Source organism: Phasianus colchicus, chromosome 1 (assembly GCF_987193195.1).
Source record: "Phasianus colchicus chromosome 1, bPhaCol1.hap1.1, whole genome shotgun sequence".
Classification (NCBI taxonomy): Eukaryota; Metazoa; Chordata; class Aves; order Galliformes; family Phasianidae; genus Phasianus; species Phasianus colchicus.
Genome location: NC_143436.1, coordinates 84,224,439 through 84,247,667, shown reverse-complemented (window position 1 = coordinate 84,247,667; position 23,229 = coordinate 84,224,439). Strand labels below are relative to the sequence as shown.

General features: G+C 46.2%; 1 protein-coding gene across 5 annotated transcripts in view; it reads right to left on the bottom strand.

Annotated features, from left to right (window-relative positions):
- LSAMP (limbic system associated membrane protein) overlaps positions 1-23,229 on the bottom strand; it is a 965,192-nt gene that overhangs the window by 155,709 nt on the left and 786,254 nt on the right. For all 5 annotated transcript variants that reach the window (XM_090150530.1, XM_090150525.1, XM_031613016.2 and 2 more), the window contains one exon: positions 4,317-4,549. In XM_090150530.1, the coding sequence (XP_090006656.1) occupies positions 4,317-4,549 (233 nt within the window). The remainder of the gene's footprint in view (positions 1-4,316; positions 4,550-23,229) is intronic.

Sequence of the window (23,229 nt, the reverse complement as noted above, 5' to 3'; positions counted from 1 at the left end):
AGCCCAAGACAGAGCTTAGAGAGGGGCAGCCACCAGATTCCCTTTATGACTCACTCTTCTAGAACAAGTTACTGAGTCTACTGGAACAAACAATTAAACATCCCCTTTATAAACACCTAGAGGATAATAATACGGTAAAGGAAAAAATAACCAATGCACTTTTGGCAAACATATATCTTGTCACCCCTTTTTTTATAGGATAACTGGCATAGTGGATAAAGAGGGAGCAGTGTGTGATATATCTTGACTTGAGCAGTCCTGACAGCCTCCTGAACAAGCAAAGAAAATATGGCAGATGTTAAATCACCATCAGGATGCTTCAAAGAGCTGTGATCAACAGACAGCTATTTGCAGAGAGGGAGGTTTTGTGAGTTGTTACCACGGACCTCTTTGTGCCCTGATATTTTTAATGCTTCACTTAACACCTTTGGGATGCAGTAGAAAGAAGGCACCCGACTTTCAATGAGGACACCAAGTTGAGGGCCACTACAAGTACGTTCTCCATGGAGACCATCTCCATGGAGAAACCAACTGGATGGAAAGCAACAGCAGCAAGCACAAGTGCTGTGCTCAGGAAGGGGAAAATCACAATTAATGCTCAGCTGTAGAAGTGGAGAATGTGCATCAAGTCACAACATTCAGCAAGCCACTTCCTTGAGAGCTGCAGGAATTAATAAGAGAAAGGTGTTCTTATAAATAAAAGGTGAATTTCATCTCATTCTGAGGTCAGTTAAGTGAAGCATGATATGCGAAATATTACAGTCACTTATTTGCCTTTCACCTGCACAAATGAGTCCTAAACTAGAACTTTTGCTTAGGTTCTGGACAGTATATTTAAGGAAAAGTGTTGTCAAATTGTACAGTAGTGAAAAAAGCACAATGTAAGGGATGGAAAATACAACTTGTGAGAAATCAGCCAGTTAGGCTTGACTGCAGAGGTCTAAGACATAGGGTTTAATAGGCAGGTGAAAGGTAGTTTTGAGTAAGAGAAGGATAAATTACCATCATCTGTAGGGGAAGGATCATAAATATTTGGTAACAAAACCAGTTTAGATCATATCTTACTAAAAGCTTTCCAAGCACAACAAGCATGACATAATGGCCATATATGGTTTTCGGTGCGTGGGGTCTCTTCAAAAAATACATGCTGAAAGCAACCAACATCTGATCTTGTCTCTAGTGCATAGGAAGGGACTATGCTGCCTCTTGTGGGCCCTTCCAGATCTTTGCATCCCTGATCAGAGGCAAAAAGAAATATGCAGAGTAGCAAATGAAAGTCTCTAATTGCCACTACACCAAGAGTGTGGCAGCATAAAATGCTGGTGGTTTATAGCTCCCTTTTCATGTCTTCACCTCAATGTGAAGGGCACAGTACCAGCACCTGTTCGTGACTGAGCTGGGCAGAGACAGCTGCCTCCAGCTCACCCCACTCTGGCAACAGTGCTGGCTATCTGAGTCAGAAAGACAGAAGAGCCAGCCAATGGTTATACTCAGCAATCTTTGAGCAGTGAATGTCTACATCTCCAAGTAGAGCAGTCTTAGAGTTTGAAAAAGGGGAAAGAGTAATAAAGAATGCTGGATAATCTTATATTCTATGATTCTATGATTTTCTGAAGAGTAGAAATGCAACTCCATTAAGCTGTGACAATCTAAATGCAGCCAATTCTTAGGAAACATCAAAACCCATTTCTTTCAGCTGGCACTGTAGTTATGGAAGTGGCCTTCCCTATTTATAATGCACCAATCCTGTACCTACCTACTTGTTAGTCTCTGATATAGCTAGCTCATCTGTTTCTTGGGGTGAGAGGGCTGGGCTTTTACACTGACCATCTAGCTGAGGTTGCAGAAAAATGAGAGATTAAGGCATTGCCTGTGGTACCCAGTGCAGGGGAGAAGAGACCTGGGTCATCACTAACTGAGCAAGAGAAAGGGCATGAGCACAGCTGATGTCCATCAGCAGTCACTGCAGGACGTCTGGTGGCAAGTGTGGGCAGCACCAGCCTGATTGCTTAAAAGGAACTTTCGATGGTCAGCCCAGGCATCCTCCTGCCAGACCAGCACACCAATCAACTAACAACCCTGTTATTTAATTTTTCAGGAGCTGTGTCCTGTTTGTTTACTTTTAAGTTCGGGATGCCCACTGCTTTCTCTAGTCCATGTTTTTAATTTTATAACACAAAAGCACAAGAAAGAAATAAATTATATTAAATAAGAAACCTAAAAAGCTTAGCACACAACTCAATATCCAAACTCCTCTCATTTGCACTAGTGACAGACTATTTTTCAGGCAGGCAAACTGCGCATCTGGGAATAATAATAATAATCAATATGAGAAAATGATACTGTGAGAGAAAAGGGATATTTTGCAGTATATACCAGTTTCTAATAAATTAGTTTTATTAGTTAAGATTATTTAAAATGAATTATTCATTAGTTTTAAACTAATAAAAATATGGTTTAAAATAAGCCTGATTCCTCCAAATTGTAAAGGAATTTGTATTTATATTTTTCTCTTTTTTTTTTCTTCCAACAATCATAACAAATCATATTTACTTTTAGAAAAATTGAAGCTGTGGGTTTCATCTTATTACAGAATTCTGGGACCTGAGGCTTAAGAAGTAAGCATGATACTGCAGTGGGTCTTTTGGTAAATTCATGGAACATGTTAAGCAAAGATTATCCACATACACTGCTTTGAGGCATGTTTGAGTGTGCCAGTACCTGAATTCTCTCATCCTCAGAAAGGTGGCAGTAGCTCAGAGCTGGACACCCACACATTTAATTGAAAGCTCAGCTGGAGAACTCAATTCTGCTGTTTATGCTTGTATCTAATAGGCACAAATAAAATTAATAATACATGTGCGTGGCTCTAAAATTCATTCATACCAATTTTTTTCTTGACAGGCAAATGGAAACTGCATGTGGTCAGACTTTACCAGAAGTAAACTACTTGCATGGTTGCAGCAAGCAGCAAGGCTGGGTACATCTCCAGGACTCTGCGAGTGTGTTTCATGCTGGGTGCATTCCCTCAAACTCTCAAACAGTCCAGAACACCTGCTCTGTATGTTGGTGCCCATTACTCCTCATGCTGCTGAAGGGGGATTTTGCGCAAGACAAATTGGGATCCTTCATTTTTACTGCACTCACATGTAAGGCGTCACCCCTGACCATACAGCCCAACTTTGCCTTGCTGATGAACACTAAACATGCTAGTTAGCCCTGAGCTGGCCAAGTAATAGGAGCAAGAGGAGAGTCCATTTGTACATGCATTTATACAGAGAATGATCCAAACATTAGCTGCGAGAAATAAAATTTGGAGCATTTTTGTTTGCTAGACAAATCCGAAGAGAAAACAAATTCCTATCTGACTGATAACAAAGAAGCTGAACATTTCTGCAGTACGTATTAAGCACAGCCATACGTATCTATTTAAGCTAATCTATAAATATTTTAGATAAATAGGCAGATAGACAGAATTGTGGGAAGATTTAAAAAAAAAAAAAAAAAGAGTCAACTGTTTTGTTTGCTATTCTGGTCTAGGCAGGATGGAACAAGCAAATTCCATAGTGCCCTTACCAGTAATTGGTGACCTCCTTGATGTGTTTACTCTCTATTATACCAAGCGTGCAGGCAGGCAAACAGGGCAATGCTGCTTCAGATTGCCAAGTTTCCAGTTCCCTGTAACATACGCAGGAGGAGGGCAGCTAAAAATGGAGTGCATAACATAAGGTAGGCGGCTGGTACCACAGGTACCAGGTTTCACACATGCCTAGAGACAGTGCACCCTGCAAACCAGTGACCCTGCACAGAAAAACATCCAGGAAAATTAATTCCCCTGCCTTGCAAGAGGCTGACAACAGAAGGCCAAAAAGCACAACACTCTTGCTGATATAAGAAAAAAGAAAGAAAATCTGAGGAAAGAGATGATGAAGAAACAAGAGGGCTATCTGGGAAGACACAAGGCAAGCACCTCATCCCAACAAGTGGCATCATAAACAAATGCTTTCCCTTCAGAGCCAGAATGACCAGAGCCAAGGACCAGGTTTGTATCTAGAATATGCCTTGGAATCACTGATGTTCCCTGCTCTGTCTCTGCTTTGGAAAGGACAGACTAATGTCAGAGCAAACCCACGCCATGCCACAGAAGAAGGGGACAGTCCTGCTGACTCCTGTTGCAAACTAAAGGAATTGCTCACTCCTGGCTGCCATTGCAAGGTCCACAGTCTACTGGCTCTGTGGTTTCCCTAAGAAGGACACAGATCCTTCCACCTGCCATGTTTTTCTCTCTTTGCTCTCTTCTCAGGCATGTTGCTTACCTTGCACAATCAAGTAAACCTGGGAAGTCTTGGGGTGATGCTGTGTCTGCACTGAACACGTATAGGACCCCTCATCATAGACATCCACTTTCTGGATCCGCAGGCTGTACTCCAGGGGGTTTCTCTTCTCAAGCTCTACTCGAGGGTCCAGGGACCACTTGTCCTCTCCAGCAAAAATGATGCCAGAACGGTTTAACCAGGCCACCTTGGAGCTTCTGTCTTCTACATAACACCTGAGGAGGGTGAGAAAGGTGAGAGAGAGATTAACAAACGTCTCCATTTTGTCCCTCCCCTTTACTACATTGCTCAGGTACTATTTAGTACAATCCTGCTAGTATAGCAGCTCCTCATCACCGTGGCCCACAGCCCAATTCTTTCACAAGGATTTTTTGAAGGGCTTCATGGACATTTGGGATTTGGGGTGGCCACAGCTCCTGGTCTCACTTCCTGTTGTCTATGGCCTTCACATGCACAACAAATGACTTTGGAAGGCCACAAGATATCTCAGTCACCAGATGCCTTCTAACTGTCAGTAGGAAAGGTCAGAAGGAGTCCTTCACATGCTCCTCCCTCACCTTCAGAAGTTAAGCACACAAGAGGAGTTGCATTCCCAGCCCCCTGCCAGTCTAGAGGGCAAAGGCTCAGGGCTTCAGCTTTGTCAGCTCAGCACACAGCTTCTCCAGCCCTCAGTTTCATCAGCACAAGGGGAAGAAGCTGTGGTGTTCAGCTCACAGCTGAAGAAGACCTGGGGGCTCAACTCCTCTCTCTCCTGGCAGCTGTACCCATCAGAGCCAGGCTCACACAGGCTGAGAGGGTCTGTCCGTCAGCAGCCTGTAGAACAGAGCAGCTCAGTCTCCAGAGCTTCTGCTCCTCCATTGCTCAGAGCTCTGCTCCTAGCCTCCTGGCATCCAAATAATCTAGCACCTCTCCCTGGCACTATTCAGGCATGTGTTGCCTTTGAGAGAGAAAAGAGAGAGGATAAAGATTATCACTTCAAGATAAGACAAATATTTGACAGTAGGCTAGTAGGCTTTCACACAGCCTCTTAGCACGGGTCAGACATTTTCCAAGTTCCTCTGCTTGAATGCATTTCATTCAGGCCGTGCCACAGCTGTGTCCTGTGTGACGAGACCCCACCATACGGCCAGCACTTCCCACTCCCCTGCTCTGTGGATGCTCTCTGGGTTGTTCTGGGTTACCTGGGAGTAGGAGGAAAGGCTGTGTGGGAGTAATTGAGAGGCTCACCAAACTGCCGGCCAGGCTAGAAGCAGGCCTGACTTGACAAACATTTGCTTTAGAGAGCAGCTCAAAAGACCCCAGCCCAGGATTCAATCTTTTTGAAAGGTATTCCAAGCTCCTCTGTGCACATTTTGGATTTGTGAAAATCCCAAGGGGGATGGTGTTGAGAACCTAAGCAGATTAACAGCTGCAGCTGAACTCAGTGGGCGCTGAAGTTTCTTAGTCACTTCCAAACCCATAGCACACCTATCTGTATGAGTAGAGTACAACAGACCCAGCACAACACCAACCCAGCCATGCTGCTTTTTGGACTTGCACTGTATGTACCACCCTGCTCTGCCTGGAGGCAGGTCGGGCATTTCTGTGCCATGCTCTTTGATGAGGTGCAAAGACGCCCCTTCAGAATGCTCACCCAGGAGCCCTCAGTGGCTGACAGGAGAAGCACTACAGAAAACAAAAACTCTGTTATAACCTGTTGCATGCTGTTTTTGCCCAGGATTATCCCTAGGCCAGTGGTACAACCAAAATAATGTGAGAGGGAGAGGGAAAGAGAAGGCAAGGAGGAAAACTGGACGAGCGAGCAAACTGGATCTGGACTACTCATCTGGGCATACCTGTGCTTCTGAAACTGCCACAGGAAATCAGTGTACAAATGTAGAAATTCCAAGCCCAGGCATGCTTCAAACACACTCAGGTTTCCCAGCATGTCTGTCTGCACACACGCACCCTCCTATTCTGCCAGAGATGCCACCCAACCTTATGGATCATGCTTTAATAAGGATTTATGGTGATGATTTTCACAGTGTAATAAGTGCTAATTCAATACTAATAGAATATTAAATGGCATGTTAACTGACATTTTAACTGCAAGGCAATGGGAGCAAGGCATCTGCAAGATATCAAATGGCTCTTATCGTTCACTAATAATCAATAAACAAGTTCACTGAGATAGTCAAACGCTTTTCATTAGGCTTATTGAAAGCATTACCATCAGTGCTAGTGAGTGCTAATCAACTATTTGTGATCCATCCATTCAGCTTTTCCGTGTGGTTTTGGGCTTGATTTCTTAACATCTGCTGATGTAGCTACTGAGAGGGGCGGCGAGCAGTGATGGTCACGTCTTGGACAATCACTACAGGGACTTAGGAACTATTGATTTTAGCATCAGTTCAATCCATACACACAGAAGGAAAAGAAAACTTGCTGCTGTGCCTTTTTAGCCTCTTTGCTATCTCATTAAAAAAAAAAAAAAGCCAAAAAAACTTAACTAAAAATAAAACAAAATAAAACAAACAATACAATATAATTTGGCTCCTTCATAATTTTTAGCTACTGCACCATTTCTAGCTACTACTGATATCTTTTCATTCCTCACTCAATGCCTACCAATCGTGTAAGAGCCATCCAGGGGTGGACAACTGGAAACTGGAACTGGAGAAAGGCACCTGGACATCCTCACACACATCTCAGTCACTATTTCCAAAATACTGAAAATGGTCTTGGGCAATTTCACAGTAGAAAAGGGAAGGATAATGCGTTCATCACAGGAAAGTGCTTTGGGATCTTCAGCCAGAACTGTCACCTGTAATGTACTACAGGAAAAACTAAACACATGATGCAAAGAAAATCTTACCTGGCTCATTTTCTCCAGAGATGTGCTCTGTTGCTCCTGACTGCAGACAGTTATTTGCACAGCCAGGACCAGCTCCACATTGCAGCACTGCTAGGAGAAACACTAATACTCATCAGCTAAAAGCCCTCTGTTTGGAGGTCCATATCTAGAACCAAGCAATCATTTGGCTGCACTGTTTGGAGGTCCATATCTAGAACCAAGCAATCATTAGGCTGCAAGGGCCTGCAACATCACAGCCATGGGACACTGATAGCATTCTGTGGTAGCCCATGCCCAGGGCTGAGGTAGACAATCACTGGGGACTAGGGGCTGCACTGATGATGCTATCTGGGGTGAGGAGGATGAGGCATAAGAGACAGGGCTCACCAAAGCTTTTCCTGTCCTACCCTGGAGAATGCTGCTCAATAACTATGGCCCTATGCTATGGAGATGGAGCAGGGTTTTTTAGTGCCTTCATGGAGATCTCTCCAGGTTAAGTTCTATGCTGTGTTTAGAAGGATGGGTGGTACTGAGAACCCACAGTGATGATGAGGCAAGAAGGAATTCCTGTAAGAGCTGATGAAGATGTTTAAACGATTATTTTAACTTGTCAGGGTTTTTACAGCATTACCAATTATGTATTGGGTCCCCTTGACCTTGGGATAATTGTGTATGTAGTAATTTCCAACCTAGAATCACCTAGGTTAGAAAAGACGCTTAAGATCAAGTCCAGGCATTCACCTAAAACTTCCTAGTCTTCCATTAAACCATGTCCCTTGGTGCCATGTCCACGTATCTCTTAAAAATCTCCAGGAAGGGAATGCTACCACCACCCTGCTCAGCCCCATCCAATGCCAGACCACCTTCTCCATGAACAAATTCTTCCAGATACCTAATCTAAACCTCCTCTGGCAAAACTTGAGGCCTTTTCCTCACAGACTACCACTTGTCACTTGAGAAAAGAGACCAACAGCCATCTCACCACAACCTCTAATTGCGTAGTTGCAAAGGGCAAGTAGGTCTCCCATGAGCCTCCTCCTCTCCAGACTGAACAGCCCCAGTTCCCTCAGCTGCTCCTCATACATCTCCAGTTCTAGTCCCTTCAATAGCTTCTTTGCTCTTCTCTGAAAGCCTTCTAGCAGCAATATTATTCTGATAGTGAGGGGCCAAAAATTGAATGCAGTGGTGGAGGTGCAGCCTCACCGGTGCCAGATAGAGAGGGACAATCCCTACCCATGTCCTCCTGGCCACTCCATTTCTGATGCATGCTCGGATGCCACTGCTCTTCTGAGACAGCTGCTCAGCTTCTGAGGGCACACTGCTGGCTCGTGTTCATCCTTCACTTGGGGGAAAAATACACAGTGTGGTTTTGGACTGCATTTTCTGCCCTCTTTCCCCAAAACACATTCCAGCAACAGCTCTCCACATTGCCATTTCCCTACTCCTCATTAATCACTGTTTCTCCATTAACCCTTTGGTCATCCCTTTGCCAGCCAGCCCCTGAGCAGGGTTCAGGTGTGCGGCCTGACACACAGGGCAACCTGGACTCTGACCTACAGGGCCTGCTGAGGAACATGGCCTCCTTTTGCCTCAGGATGTCATGGCCTAACCTAATGTGGATCTAGCCTCAGCACAGACATGGACTTTGCACAACTGCCCCCGGGCAAGGGCACTCTAAGCTGTGCACAACAACTGGATATGCCATCATCTGTTGGGCCTGTGTTGTGTTTTGGCTATATTGTGCTGTGACCTTGGTCAGCACACCTTTCTGCAGCTCCTGGGGTACCTCACCACTCAGACAACAATTCTGGTCCCGGCACTGCTGCTCACTCTCCATCTGAATTGCATGAGTGCCCTCTCCAATGCTTGGTATGGCAGGCAGCCCAAAGTCTTTCTGCTCCGCTGATTAGAAACCTTTTTTTTTTTTTTTCTTTTTTCTAATTTTAAGTCTAGATTTATTCATGGCTGGATTATATCCATTCCCTCTCATGCCAACACCATCCTTTAGCTTAAATAACTTTTCTCTCTCCTGGGTGCTTATCTTCCAGTGTGTTCACTGAGAGCAATCATATTCCCTCTCAGCCTTCATTTTGCTGGGCTCAACAAGCCAGACTCTTCTAGTTTCTTCTTGTATGATAGACTCTCCATTGCCCTAAACATCCCAGTAGCCCTTCTCCACACCTGCTTCAGTCTGAACTCCTCTGCCGTGACCAGAATTCATACCCAACTTTCTAGATGAGGTCTCCCCAGTGCCTTGTACAGAAACGTTCCTATCTCGCTCTCTCTAACATCAACTGTTTTTAATGAAAGCAAAAAGGATTGCAACCAGCGAATATGACTATCAGTGCAGAACTGCTCATGTGCTGTGAGCATCCTCATCTCTCCATTTGATACGGACAGAAAATGAAATCCAAGGGAATTCGCCAAAAATATTCCAGCCTAAAAATGAGAGCTGCATGGGCTCTCACTAGCAGACACACAGCTGGTTTCCCATGGGTTTTCTTTATGTTAAAATGACTTCTTAAGAGCATAGGTTTCTGTTTTCTGTATAGAAAAAAAATATCAAACCCAAAATTACAGTAATTGTTATGCCAGTACTCTCCTGGGGTGGATGTAACTATACCAGAACAAGAGAACTTATACTGGCTTGATTTATAGCTCTTCCCATCTTCTGGGGATCAGTATACCTGCATAAACAGCTCTAGTCCACATCCATTCAAGCAGAGGTACCTTTTAATGATATCAGTACGAGCTGCTATGAAGAAAGTTAACTCCATCCTGGCCAGACCCAGTACCTTTCAAATTTCCAAATAAAGCTCCTAGAGCTTCCATCAGGGTCTTGCAACGGGATCAGATGGGAGAATGAGATTGCTGAGGAAAGTCCACGAGCTTCTTCCTTTTCCCTTCTGGGACTTGTTGGTGTCCCTTTTCAGTTCAGTCAGAAACCTGATTCTGATCATGATGAAGCATGATTTGGTGACACTAATCAGCTACTGATCACACAGCCTCATCTAGCCATGAGTGTATGCCTCACTTGGCTTGTCTGCAGCCTCTCGTAGCATCACTGGGGCCTCTGCACTTTCAAAAGAGGAAGCCAGGGAATAACAAAGATGACGCGGGATGGCAATGGGGAACATTGCCAGAGGATTTGTCTTTGAGTTTCGCTGCACTTACGCCAAGGATGCTGTGCTTTTACCATCAGCAGGACATGAGCTGGCATTTAAAAAGCACCTGCAGTCGCTTAGGAACTGAAGCTCACTGAAAGACAATTAGTCTCTTCTGGGAACTGGATATTGGCTTTTACATTGAATTTGTAGAAGGACCTGAAACTAAACATCAACTCAAGAGTCTCTGTACTATTATAATCTTTTTCTGCCTCAGGAATACACCAAGAATGGGCCTGGGAGTGACTAATAAGTTGCCCCTATGGACTATCATCCCCTTTACCTTCCTTCACAAAATTCAGTATTGGAGATGGCCTATTCCTTCTACCTGAGCCGCCACTGCCTTGCTGATAAGGTTCATGTGCTCACCACTAGGTCGTTCCAGAAGAACAACTTCCAAACTTTCCCTTGGTTTTCTTCTTAAAAATAATAATAATAATAAAAAAGGAAATGTATTTCCGAGATGTGATCTCCTTTCTGACAGGAGGGGAGGGAGGGTTTGGCTGGGTAGTCCACGTGACTCAGTATCTGGTAATTATCCAGCCGCAGAGGCAATGCGAAACGTTCTGTGCTGTCGCAGAGAATGACAGCACCTGGAGCTCCAGCACCCAGATAAAAAGCAGAGAGACAATCGGGCAGATGGAGAAAGGCAATGCTACATTGCAGGAGGGGGGAGAGAAAAAACAGGGAGAGGCAAAAGCTGGCGAGAAACATCAAGGCAGCCGGCACAGCTACTGGAGAATGAGATGATGCCACAGATTAGTACAGAAAAGGCCAGCTCTGAAAGAGGGGAAAGCAGAAAGAAATAGAATCACAGAGCAAGGGTTGTCCAGACTTGAACGTTTGAGGAACGAACTGGAAACAGAAGCAGCAGTGAATGGGGATTGCAGGATCTGAGCACCCAGATGTGTGGTCCAGTGCTCACCCTCCTGTAATTAGTGACAGGCATTTCAAACAAAGCTGGAACACCTCCCAAAAGCTTGGTGTAAATCACCATCTAAATCTCATGATCCTTTCCAGCCATAAAAGCCCATTAATCTAGACTTAAGCAAATATGAGTTGGCCTCCTGTCTGAATGACAGTTTGCATTCCACCTTGCAAGTTTGTACTCTACCTCTTTTATCCCTAGGCATTCCTCAACCCCTTGCCCCCTTTTTCTTTTGTTTTTAAACTCATTAACATCCTCATTTTGAGATAATTTGTTGCTGAGAATTTCATAGATTAACCCTTAATTGATATAGGGCTGTGACTGTATCAGATTTAAGTGTTACAGGAAACTGGAAGTGACTCCATGCTCTGTATGATTTGAAACAGTTCCTCACAAAACCTGAGGAGTACACTACCTGGCATCCCACATCATGCTGTTTTGAAGACCTTAGTATCTTTTCCATCTCATACTATTCCTTCTCCAAAAGGGAAAGGAGAATACTGAAATTCTTTTTAGAGGCAAAACACAGTGGGGACAGGAGCAATATTAGGGAAAACAAGACCAAACTTTCCCATCTTCTCTGAGGCTCTGAATACCTGAGGTGACTCACCCAAATTATCATCCACCCTTCCAAGCACTGCCCTCAGCAGCTGAATGAGAAGGATGGCTTACAGCAGTGAGGCCTATCCTGCCTCATCCCTACTGCTGCTGCATCCCCAAGAGGGACATCTCCTTGATGTGCCAGCACTCCAGCTATTATTTACACCTGACCCTTTCCAAAGCTCCCACTGCTGCTGCACAACTGGTGGAGTTGGGGCTTGTAGAGATTGCACAGACCATGTGCAGAGAAACATTAGCTTCTCTGACTGCTCCAGCGCTGTCATCAGTGCCACTGTGGACTAAGCTACACCCATGCGAGCAACAGTAGGAAATAGAAAGAAAAAAGCCTAATGTAGACACAGCCTTTGAGGAGCTTAACCCTTCTTCCCCTTTTCTATCTCTCTTCCACATGAAAGCAGAAAACAGCTTCTGAGCAAGGCACACGTTCTCATTTCCATATCTGAAGCCAGCGCTGAAATACCATCGTGAAATAATGCCTTGAGAGAGGAAGCCACGAAGCAGATTTCCTTTGAGAGATTCTGCTGCTTCTCTTTTTTAATTCCATCCAAAACCAACTTCGGATGAGTACGGAGCGCACCTGGACGGTACAGTCAATCCCAGGTTACCTTGTTACAGGAGTGATATGGGGAAATTGGAGGGAATTCAGAGGCAAGCAACAACAAAATCCATCAAAGACTGGAAAGGGATCAGCATCTAAGGGAAGCTTAAAACATTAAATATGTATAACTTGACTAAGAGAGGACTTAAAAGGGATATGTTGACAAGCTATACCTCTTTGGAAGCTGAAAGCACCAAGGGAAGAGAGGAATTATTTAGCGTGATGTGTGGGGGTCCAGAAAGGAGAACTGAGTCAAAAAAGAGAGGAGAAATAAGTGTTCAAACTTGAACACTTGAAGAAGAAGAACTTTTTTGCCACCTTCAAGTGCTAGTCTCAAGAAGAGTCCCCCAAGGAAAGCAAGGAAGCCTCTAATGTCTCAGATACTTAATACAGCTACAGTCTTCTTTTCATTAAGTACATTCCTAAACAATCAACTACCAGTTGAATGAATTACCAATGCAAAGACTAAATGTTTTGTTATTTCCAAAAACCACTGGCATACGGTCATATTCCCAAAATCATTTCAAGTTTTCAAGCCCTTAAAAGTTACAACTGACCCCTGACTTTTCAAAGTGCTCAGTGCTGAGATTAAGATCAGATTTGCCGAACTGCTCTGGGGCCTACCAGCTCCCAGTACAACACCAACATTCAGCACTTGGCAGAATGAGCTTATTTACCAATGTAGCCCTTTACCTTGCTGTTGAATATGAGCTGTTATTGAAAATACGTCTCATAGATGTTTTACAATCATAGAAGAAAGCGCTAAAAGGCTCAGACCTGTTCTGCTTATCCTGTGTGCCAAAGAGCTTCATTAAGTGGAAACCATGGCAAAGCCATAAAAGCTAGGCAGTGCTTGGCAATACTTTTGTCTCTTTATTTGCAGCTTTGCTGCATTCTGCCTCCTTCCAATGCACCACTTCAGCCCACCAAAGGAGCCTTTCCAAAGGAGGCACTGGAAAAAGGCTTGCAGGGGAGGAGAAGAAGAGAAGTGGCTGGAAGGGAGAACTCCGAAAAGCTTTGATCTAAGCTTACCTTCACCCTCCAATACAGTACGCCTTGCAGAAGAGGACATGTTTATAAATAAATAAACAGCTGAGGAGAGGGGGAAGAGTGGGAAAGAAGTGTCAAGCACATTTGATAGTGTTTCGTCTGTTACTATGAAAGCCAGGAGCTTGGTTAAAACCTCCTGTTTGAAACAGACTGGGAGGAAGGCAGGACTCAGAGAGAAATGGGGAAGGAGTAATTCCCGCAGTCATCCTGCAATGAAACCTGGCAGACCTGACCTGCCTCATAGGCAGCGTTGCTTGGTGTGCAGTGGGGATGGTGAGAGGTGGGGAGTGATGGCTGCATAACAGCCTTCACAAACCCAGGCACCACCTTTGGGCACACTTATCTGAGGACTACTGTGAGAGATCGTGTTTTTCACTCTCTCTAATTGGGAACTGCCTGGGGAAACAAATTCAGAGCAGAAAGCAGCAGCCGAAGCACAAACTCATGCTGCCCACGGTTTGAAAGCAACAGGCTTGGGTCAACTGGCTCCGAGCTTTGGAGCATGAACTCCCGCACAGCTACCAGCAGCATCGCAGACATAACCACTGTGCTCTGACTGTTCCTGAATGTTCTGACCTGCAGTCTTCAAGAACTGGCAAAACAAGCTGTGCAAATAGGCAAGAAAACTGAACTTTAAATCCTTTTTTTTGCACTTTCTAGCAAAAACAATACCGCCGAATCCTACTGGAAGGGGTTACCCAGAGATACCTTACCTGGACTCACTGTCCTTCCTGCTACTTCTTCCAGAAGCTTGCCGTGCAATGACACCTCTCCCCTATGCACAGTCAGTCCCCTACCCACAGAGCTCTGTCCTGCGCTGCCAGCAATTTGCTTTCTTCCTGCCATGGCAGGCGCTCAGGCTGCCCACGTGGACCATGCCTGATCCTGTCTGTTCTTCTGGCAGACTGCTTGTGCTAACTGATTTCCCAAAGTCTGGCAGTGAATGGAGAGATGCCCAACTGCAGCTTCAGCCGGTGTAAATCAAAGGTCAATGAGGCCTTGCTAAGTAAATGGAGATGCCTAGATTTACATGACTTGAGGCTCGGCCCTGCTTCCTCACATCAGCCTCTAAATGAATTCGTTAAATACAGCACTTCAGTCTGCTCAGTTAAAAGCAGCTCCAGCTGGCAGGAGGTTTCAGATCCAGGGATTGTTTAAAAGATGAGGATTTGTAGCCTGCTCTGCATATACACTTGGCTAGAGGTAGGCTTTCACCAGCCATGCAAGGGAGCTGACGTCGTGCCCACCCGGTGGGTGTCTGCATCCCCAGCGTCTGTGCTTGGTTGGCATTTACACAGGACTGCACAACCTTGTGGGACACCTAAACCAAAATTACCCTTGGACACTGCTCACTTCTGAGAGCTGCAAGGCAGCAAACACGAGGTTCTTGCTGTACTTCTACCAGTCTGAGGGTTTTCTTTTGGTCTGCTCTCTTAAAACAGCACTTCTTTCTTGGAGAGGATGTGTGCTGAATTTTAATCTGCAGCAGCGTAAGCACCAGTACTGGCAGCAATGAGAGCTGTTTGGGATTTGAGAGACGGGAGAGAAATAGTAGTTAATTTTGACATTAAACCCTAGAAGTGAGAATGTTAAAGTTATTCTTAGATTTTGGGGAAAAAAAAGAAGCTGTACTGTGATCGTCTGGCATGCCCCCCCCCCACCCCTCTCATGTATTGCATAGATCTCGTGATTCCTGTAGTTTAATCCCTTATCTGCTCACTAAAACAGATGGTGTTGCAGGCTCTTTGCAGACTCTGACAAATATGACTGCGCTGGGAACACTGCTCATATATCCACAGCTTGCTGCACAACCCTCAGGACGAGATGCACTGGCTCGAGATGAAAGTTCACATTCAAAGCACAGTCTGCAGCAAGGAACAGATCCTACAGTTTCTCCTTCAGCATTGCTGCTGAGGTCCTTCCACGCGCTTGGAACAGTCACACACAAAACATCTTCTTACAGACCCATGTAAAGCTCACACCAGCATGACCCTCTGAAATCTTCATGCTGAGATCCCAGTCAAATCCCCTCTTCTCTTTGGCCAGACATGTTGTTCCCCCTCAAGAAACACATCCATGTGCTAAACAAGGATACCTCCAAAACAGCTGGAAGATAAAAGACACTTGACTCAGGGGGACTTGAGACCAACCCCTCTCTGACTCTGTGGTGATTGTGATGGCTGTGCTGATGCAGCTTTTCATTGGGGAAAAGCAGTTTGGGGTTGCCCAGCCTAGGTACTGCTCATGCTGGGCTGTTCCACATCTCCTCTCCGAGATGCTATCTTGTGTGTTAGGAAATACAAGTGAGGTTAACCGAGCTACATGCATTGCTCCCCCTAGAGCAGTATACAGCAGTGATAAACCACCGGTGGAGCCGCGTTGCGGTAAGTATTGGGCCAGAGGTGAAGCATGAGGTTATGGCATCAGCTCTACTGCTCGTCCCCTTCCACCTGGCAGATCCCGGGTAATAAACCACTCTTCAGCCTTTCTTGTTCCAAACCCAAACTGCTGGGATTTGGGGAAGATAATGGTTTCAGCCACCTTTCAGGAGAGCCTTTGCAAGAACTAAAAGCCCCCGTTGGCATAAAAGCAGACATGTAATGGGCTGTCTCTGTCCCTGGAAGTAGTTTAGCACCGCAGGAACTTAGAGTCCTTTTATCTCTCTACTTTATTTAACCAGAGTCATTAAAATAAACTGATTTCCCAGCCAATTAATTATCAAATATCTGTAACAGCTTTCAAGCCCTGCCATTACTCAGTCTCAGAGGCCCCCACAGGCAATGTGAAGCCGCGCTCCCTTACCTGCACCATGGCTGCTCCTGCCCATGCTCAGCTGCACGCAGAGAAGCACCTCGGGGGCACAATGAGCTGCAAGTAGTGAGTGCCCCCCACTCAGGCCAACTGCAGGGAAATGCAGATGCTCCTTGTTCAGACATGGGCACAAGCAACTTCTGTGTTACCCACCGAAAAACCAGCCTCTACCCTTTTTGAACTGGAAGGTTGTACTCACCATAGGTGCGCTAGCAATGCCCCTACCATCTATTTTATAACCAATAAACTCCACTCCTGTGTGGTTTCAATTAGGGGATTTCAGATGAGATTGAGGATAATGCATCCCATAATTACTTACCCTTCTCCTTTCTGGAAACTCAAGCAGAATCATTTCCAGGCCAAAATGCGGTCTCTCTTGATTGATGACGCTAATAAAATGGCTTTATTGTGATATAAATAGCCTTAGAAATGTCCTGGAGAGTCAATATCGGTGCTTGATGGCCTTACGCAAGCAAGGTCTTTATCTTACAGTATACTAATGCTTAATGAGTTATGCTTCTGCAAAGTTTGAATTTGGGCACAGAACGGGGACTTACAGAAGGGTTAGCTCCCGAATTAGACATGCCAAGTAGGAGCTGCCTAAACACCTTTCCTCTTCCTCGCATTCCCTGTTAATAATCTCTTTGCTCCCAGCCTGCCTGGTGCCAGTTCAAACCCGAGCACCATCTGAGCACTGCAGCAGCCACTGGAATGCACCGCTCCAAACTCCCATTGCTGGAAGATTACCAGCTGCCACCATGGTAATCGGAAAACCTGAGAGTTCTCCACTGCTGTGCAGGCATTGAGCACCTCTCAGCCTTTATGGATGCACGTGGCCATGCTCTGGGTGAAGGGCATCCATCTGCCAGCTCTGGAGCACACCCATGGCATCCATCACAGCAGCCAAAAGATTGTCATTGCTTCATGCAAGGAGAAGGCCATACAGAGCCTCCCTACACAGGAGAGGGAGAGACACACATGAGAGAAAAGTCTAGGTCCTTCTTTTCTTTTAAGAACCACAGCAAATCTAATTTCTTATAAAGGCAAAGCACAGTTTGCAAGGCTTCCTTTGAAAGCGGGGCATCCTGAAAACACACAGCCGAACCTGGCAGGATCATCACCTTGTGCATGCAGAAACATGAGATGTCATCGTCACATCTGACCATTTAGCTGTGCCTTCCAGCACCGCTACTTCGGCTCGGATCTGGGTGCTGAAGAGCTTTGCTACGAGTGACAGAACCATATCCACCTGTCAGAAAAAGCTGCTGTCATTGCAACCCTGACAGCGATGTGATCAGGGCCTGACAGACAGGCAGAAACAAGAGAAAAGGAGCCATCAGCAAGGGCGACCAAGAAAGTTCTGGGGAGAATGGTATGAGACTGCATGGGAGGAGATGGAAGTGAATGACAGAGGGACAGGGCCACGCTCTCTCCTCCATGTTATCAGTGCAGAAAGGTGAAAAGATGACACTGTTTCCAGCCCTTCCTCACCTCTTCACCCCCTCCTCCCTATCACAGCCATACCTGGCCACATAATTTAGAAGCAATTTTGTCCTCGGCAGTAAAGCCCCTGTGGGTGGACAAGCAGCTGTGCATGGGTGCATGTGTCATCTGCAGTGTGCACAGGATCTGCTGAGACAAGAAGACAGCTTCGTATATGCCAGAATGAGACCTCGGTCATAGAACGTGTGTGCAAGGATGTGAGAGAGATTGTGCTCTGCAGAGAAAGCAGCCAGCGAGAGTGAGAATGAGAAGGTGTGCAGGATTTGTCTGAGATGGGGAGTGTGTGTCAGAGAGGAAAAAAGAGAGAGGTCTTATTCACAGCCTTCCTGGATGTGTTTGATGAATATCACAAGTTTTAACCAAGAAAAATATGTATGTATTCAAATCAAACACCAAACACCCCGTTTGCCTAGAGCACTCCTACATTGCTTGTTTGTTCTGTTGCAAGCTGCTTGTTAGAGGAACATAGGAAACAAGAGAAGGAAAAAAAAAAATCCAACAGGCTGACATATTAAAACACAGGCAGCTATCAAGGCGGCAACAACAGTGGGAAGCGAAAGGCGGGCAGGATAGCTGGAGAGCTGCCGGGGTGCCGCCAGAAGGAGAGCTGCCTGTAGAGCTTCTGAAGCCTTGAGTGAATTATGATCACTGTTAGTGTACACGAACTGAGATTTTTCAGCAGCTATCTACAAGGGAACGCACCCAGCAGCCCACTCTTACAGCAAGGAGTTGAAGGACAACACTGGAAGCGCTGGTGTCCTGTAAAGCCCTCTGCACCGCTACGAGGCAGCCCCTGTTGTCAAAATGAGTGCAAAGTGACAAAAGGATTTGAGCATGATTTACCAACGGGAAGAAAAATAGCAACAACAGATTGAGTCCAAACCTCTAGGGGCTAATGGCTTTCCTAGGACTCCAGGTCAGTCAAACATGGATCTAGAGACAAAGACAGCTCTGCAAATATTTTTCCCTCTTCCTTTATGCTTTGTTCTTGCTGATAAATACAAATACCTTCACATGTTTACAGCTCTTCAACACTACCACTATCTCTGGCCTGTGGTGCCTACAGGGAGAATCTACCAACACCCACACACAGTCAGACCTGCTGAGCAGCTCATGGTGCTGCAGGCAATGCAGGCAACTGACCGGAAGAGTGGCAAAGCCACCAGTCCACAGACACCATGTTCAGGAGATTTCAAGATCACTCAAACACTATGGGTCATGGACTGACTTGGCCAGGATAAAGGCAGCTGCAGAGTAACTGTCCTCCCCTTCCCTTTTTTGACATCAGAGCAAAAGATTCATTTACATATTGAAACAGAGCCCTCACAGAATCACATACTCATTAAGGTTGGAAAAGACCACTAAAACCAAGTCCAACCATTGACCTACCCCCATCATCCACACTAACCACATCCCTCAGTGCCACATCTCCATGGTACTAGAACACCTTCAGGGACAGTGACTCCACCACCTCCCTGAGCAGCCTATGCCATTGCCTCACCACTCTTTCCAATAAGCCATTTTTCCTAATATCCAACCTGAATCTACCCTCACACAACTTGAGGCCGTACCTTCTCATCCTACTGCTGTTACCTGGGAGAAGAGGCCAACCCCCACCTCGCCACAACCTCCTTTCATGGAGCTCTGATACGGTAAGGTCTCCCCTGAACCTCCTCTTCTCCAGACTGAACAATCTGAGTTCCCTCAGCCACTCACCATAAGACTTGTCTTCCAGACACCTCACCATTTCCACTGACCTTCTCTGGACACACTCCAGGGCCTCAATGTCTTTCTTGTAGTGAGGGGCTCAAAACTGAACACAGTTCTCAAGATGCAGCCTCACCAGCACTGAATACAGAGGGACAATCACCTCCCTGCTCCTGCTGGCTGCACTACTTCTGTTACCACTTAGGATGCACGACACCAAGTGAATGGGAATGCTAGCTGGACAGTGGGGTTAGAGCTGGAGCAGAAGAAAAATGAAAACATGATATTTGTGCAGGGTGCTGCACTTGGGTCGGGGCAATCCCAGGTATTTACACACAATGGGGGAAGATCTTGAAGGAAATATATACACAGGAGGGGAACGGCTGTTCATGAGGGTGGACAGTGATAGGACAAGGGGGAATGGTTTTAAACTGAGACAGGGGAGGTTAGGTTAGAAATGAGGAGGAAGTTTTTCACACAGAGGTGCTGACACACTGGAACAGGTTGCCCAAGGAGGCTGTGGATGCCCCATCCCTGGAGGCATTCAAGGCCAGGCTGGATGTGGCTCTGGGCAGCCTGGTCTGGTGGTTGGTGACCCTGCACACAGCAGGGGGTTGAAACTAGATGATCAATTGTGGTCCTTTTCAACCCAAGCCATTCTATGATCCTATGACTCTGATCTCTAACCAAACTAACCCTGGCTTTCTTTGGGCATGAAGGTTAAAGCCACTAGGGCAGTGCTGACTGCTGCTCCATGCACTGCACACGGGGTCTTGCCTGGGGGTGCTCTTGTATTCTCCGTGATGATAGCTGTTATAGTGCAAAAAATGACCCAGAAACTTCACAAATCCTTCTGCAGCGTTTGACTCTCTGACCTCCGGAGGCAGTGTGGATTTCACAGACTGACTACCTGCTGTGCAAAAAAGTGTCTCCTTTCATGTGGTCTAAATTAAGCCGCTATTAGCATCTCCAAGTGACCTCTTGTTCTAGTGTTACAGGAGGAGAGAAGGAGGAGGGACCAATCGGTTTCCGCCGCACCCTTCATTAGTGTAGCTAACTCAATTACAAGCCTTCAGCGTGCAGATGCGTGGAGCTCACCATCCCTCTGGAGCGGGATCAGGCAGTGCGTGCATGGGGATGGCAGAGGGCACGTCACCAAGCACGAGGAGGGAGAGATGCAAAGGGGAAATGGCACTCGTGTGTTTTTGTGAGATTGCTAACAGTGGAAAATATAGAAAAGAAAAAAAAAAAGAAGAGAAAAAAGAGCCCCTTTTGGTCCAACCGACTGCCTCCTTGTAGGTAAATCTCACAAGATTACTAAGCATGCTTCACGGCCCTCTGGTAATTCTACACACTGTCTTAAATGAGGGTGTAGCCAGTGTTCAAGATAATGTCATTTTTTATAACATATTCCCTATTGTTTTCCTGTCCCTTAAAGGCAACCAAGCATCCTCTCTGCTTTTGGAAGCGACACTACCCAGTGAAGAAGCTTTTATCGAGTTACTCACCATGACTCCCAATCTCTTCCCCCTGAGAAGCCCAGGAGCTCAGCTCATCACCGTGCAGCTGAAGTGGAGGCTGTTTTGGCAGCCTGCATTACTGCTCTGTGCTGCAGCCCACCACGATCCCACGGTGCCGGTGGGCCTTGTGACACCCTAACATTGGGCTGGGTCATCACCAAAACACTACGAACAAATGCAGGCAGACAGAAGTCCTCCATGTAACCCGCTGGCTCCCACTGGTAGCTGTTCTTCACGGAAGGTGCAATTGCTCTCTGCTTCTTAGCACTCAACCATTTTTTAAACCATGCCAAGACCTTGCCCCTTCTCCCGTGGCTATTTATTTCCCTTCATAATTTCCTGTGAAAGGCCTTATCAAAGGCATTGTGAAAATCAAAGCACGTTATGTCTGCTGGGGATCACCTTTATCTCTTACTTTATTGAACTTAAAAAAAATAAAAACCCGTGGCTCAAAAAGGCCCAGTTTTACCTTCTAGAAGCCGCACTGGATTGATCCTGTCTTGTTACGCTTATCCGACTGTTGTACCTGTCTGTCTTTAATTAGCTCCACAATCAGTTTGGCTAGGATTGAAAGAGAGCTCACAGACCCATAATTCCCAGGATGTCTTTTGATTATTAAAAAAAATAATAATAGCAGTTAGCATGCCTTCAGCATTTCCTCTCCCTGTGCACTGGGGTGAAGGCAGGGCAGGCTGGAGACACGTGGGGAGGGAGGAGGGACAGCAGTCTGCCACCAGAGCCCCATGCCATCATCCCTTCTTTACAGTAGGTCCTCTTGGCTGCGGGAGTGGCAGTTGCTGATCTGCATCATATTGTCTGAAAGCGGCAAGGTTTCCGTGTTTTCTTCCCGAATCCAACCCTGCTATTAGCAGCTCTGCGCTCGTTAGAGAGATGCAGTTTATAAGGATCTGTCAGACACTGCTGTCAGTATATTTCATGCATTATTTACTTCAGAGCCCTGAGACTAATGCTACCCCAGTCCCAGTGATTTACTGCATTTGAGTTTCTCAAGCTGATCCATAACTTTGGGTAATAATAACAATAACAAAATACTTTGTATGCATATATCATCCCCATCAGCAAAAATCCGCACAGAAACGAGTGCACGACGCCCACAGAGCTGCAATGTTCCAGGGTGTCAGCCATCTGCAGGTATAGCCCCTCACACAGACATGTCCCTGCACCCTGATTTTGGAACGCTTGGCCCAAAATCTGCTGGCACATGTGGACACCTCTGGGTGCGGGTCTGTACCACGGGGCTGCAAGCATAGCCCAGCTTGGGCAGAGTGAGCCCACAGACAGGGACCCCTGGCCTCAAGGAATTAAAATTCTCAGCAGGGTGCTTGGCGTCTGCATAGAGACTCTGCTCAGCACCAGCCCCTGCTGCTTCTTCCCAGCTGCCTACTGCCTTGTGAGAAGCTGACAGCACAGGGAGGATGCTTGCTGCCTTTGCTGCAGCTTTCCAATGGCATACTTCTCCCAGCACTGTGTAAGCACAATCCCCTCACTGCTGCCTCTTGCTCTTCCTGGCTTCCTTCTCATTCACACGTCACCTACCATTACATCTGACCCCTGCTAGTTTGGAAGTTCATTAAAAGGCTCTTGATGAGCTCTAATGAGCGCCCACGCTCTGCAGAGTGGCTGGCAAGCCTCCCCATCCCCCTCCATGTGGAGCTTCCATGGCCTCCTTGCACACCGAGGCAGGGATGACAGCCAAGATGAGCCCAGGGCTTTTAAGGATTGCTTTTTCTCTGGCTTGTTTGCTTTAATTTACTCTGTCCTTCAGCTTATTTGAGGAGCAGATTGTCCCAGGGGAGGCTGCATGGGCCCTAGGCCTCTGTGCCTGGCCACTACCTGCAGCACTCCACCACAATGCCCGCAGCCTCAGGGAAGGGCATGCTGCATCCTGGCAAGCTCTTTGTATGCTGCAGGCCCTATCATAGTAATACTAATAAAACCCATTGAAAAGTGCCCACTCGCCCAGGCAAGGCTCTACAGCGCAGAGGCCAACTCCTGCCACAATGCTGACACAAAATCACTGAGATCAATGAAAGCGTTAAAGTTGTGCTGGGAGGATGCGCTCCTCCACAGCCTTTTACATTTCACAGAGCTTGTTTCTAGGGGCAGAAGGAATTGCTTCTGATGGACTGATGGCAAGAG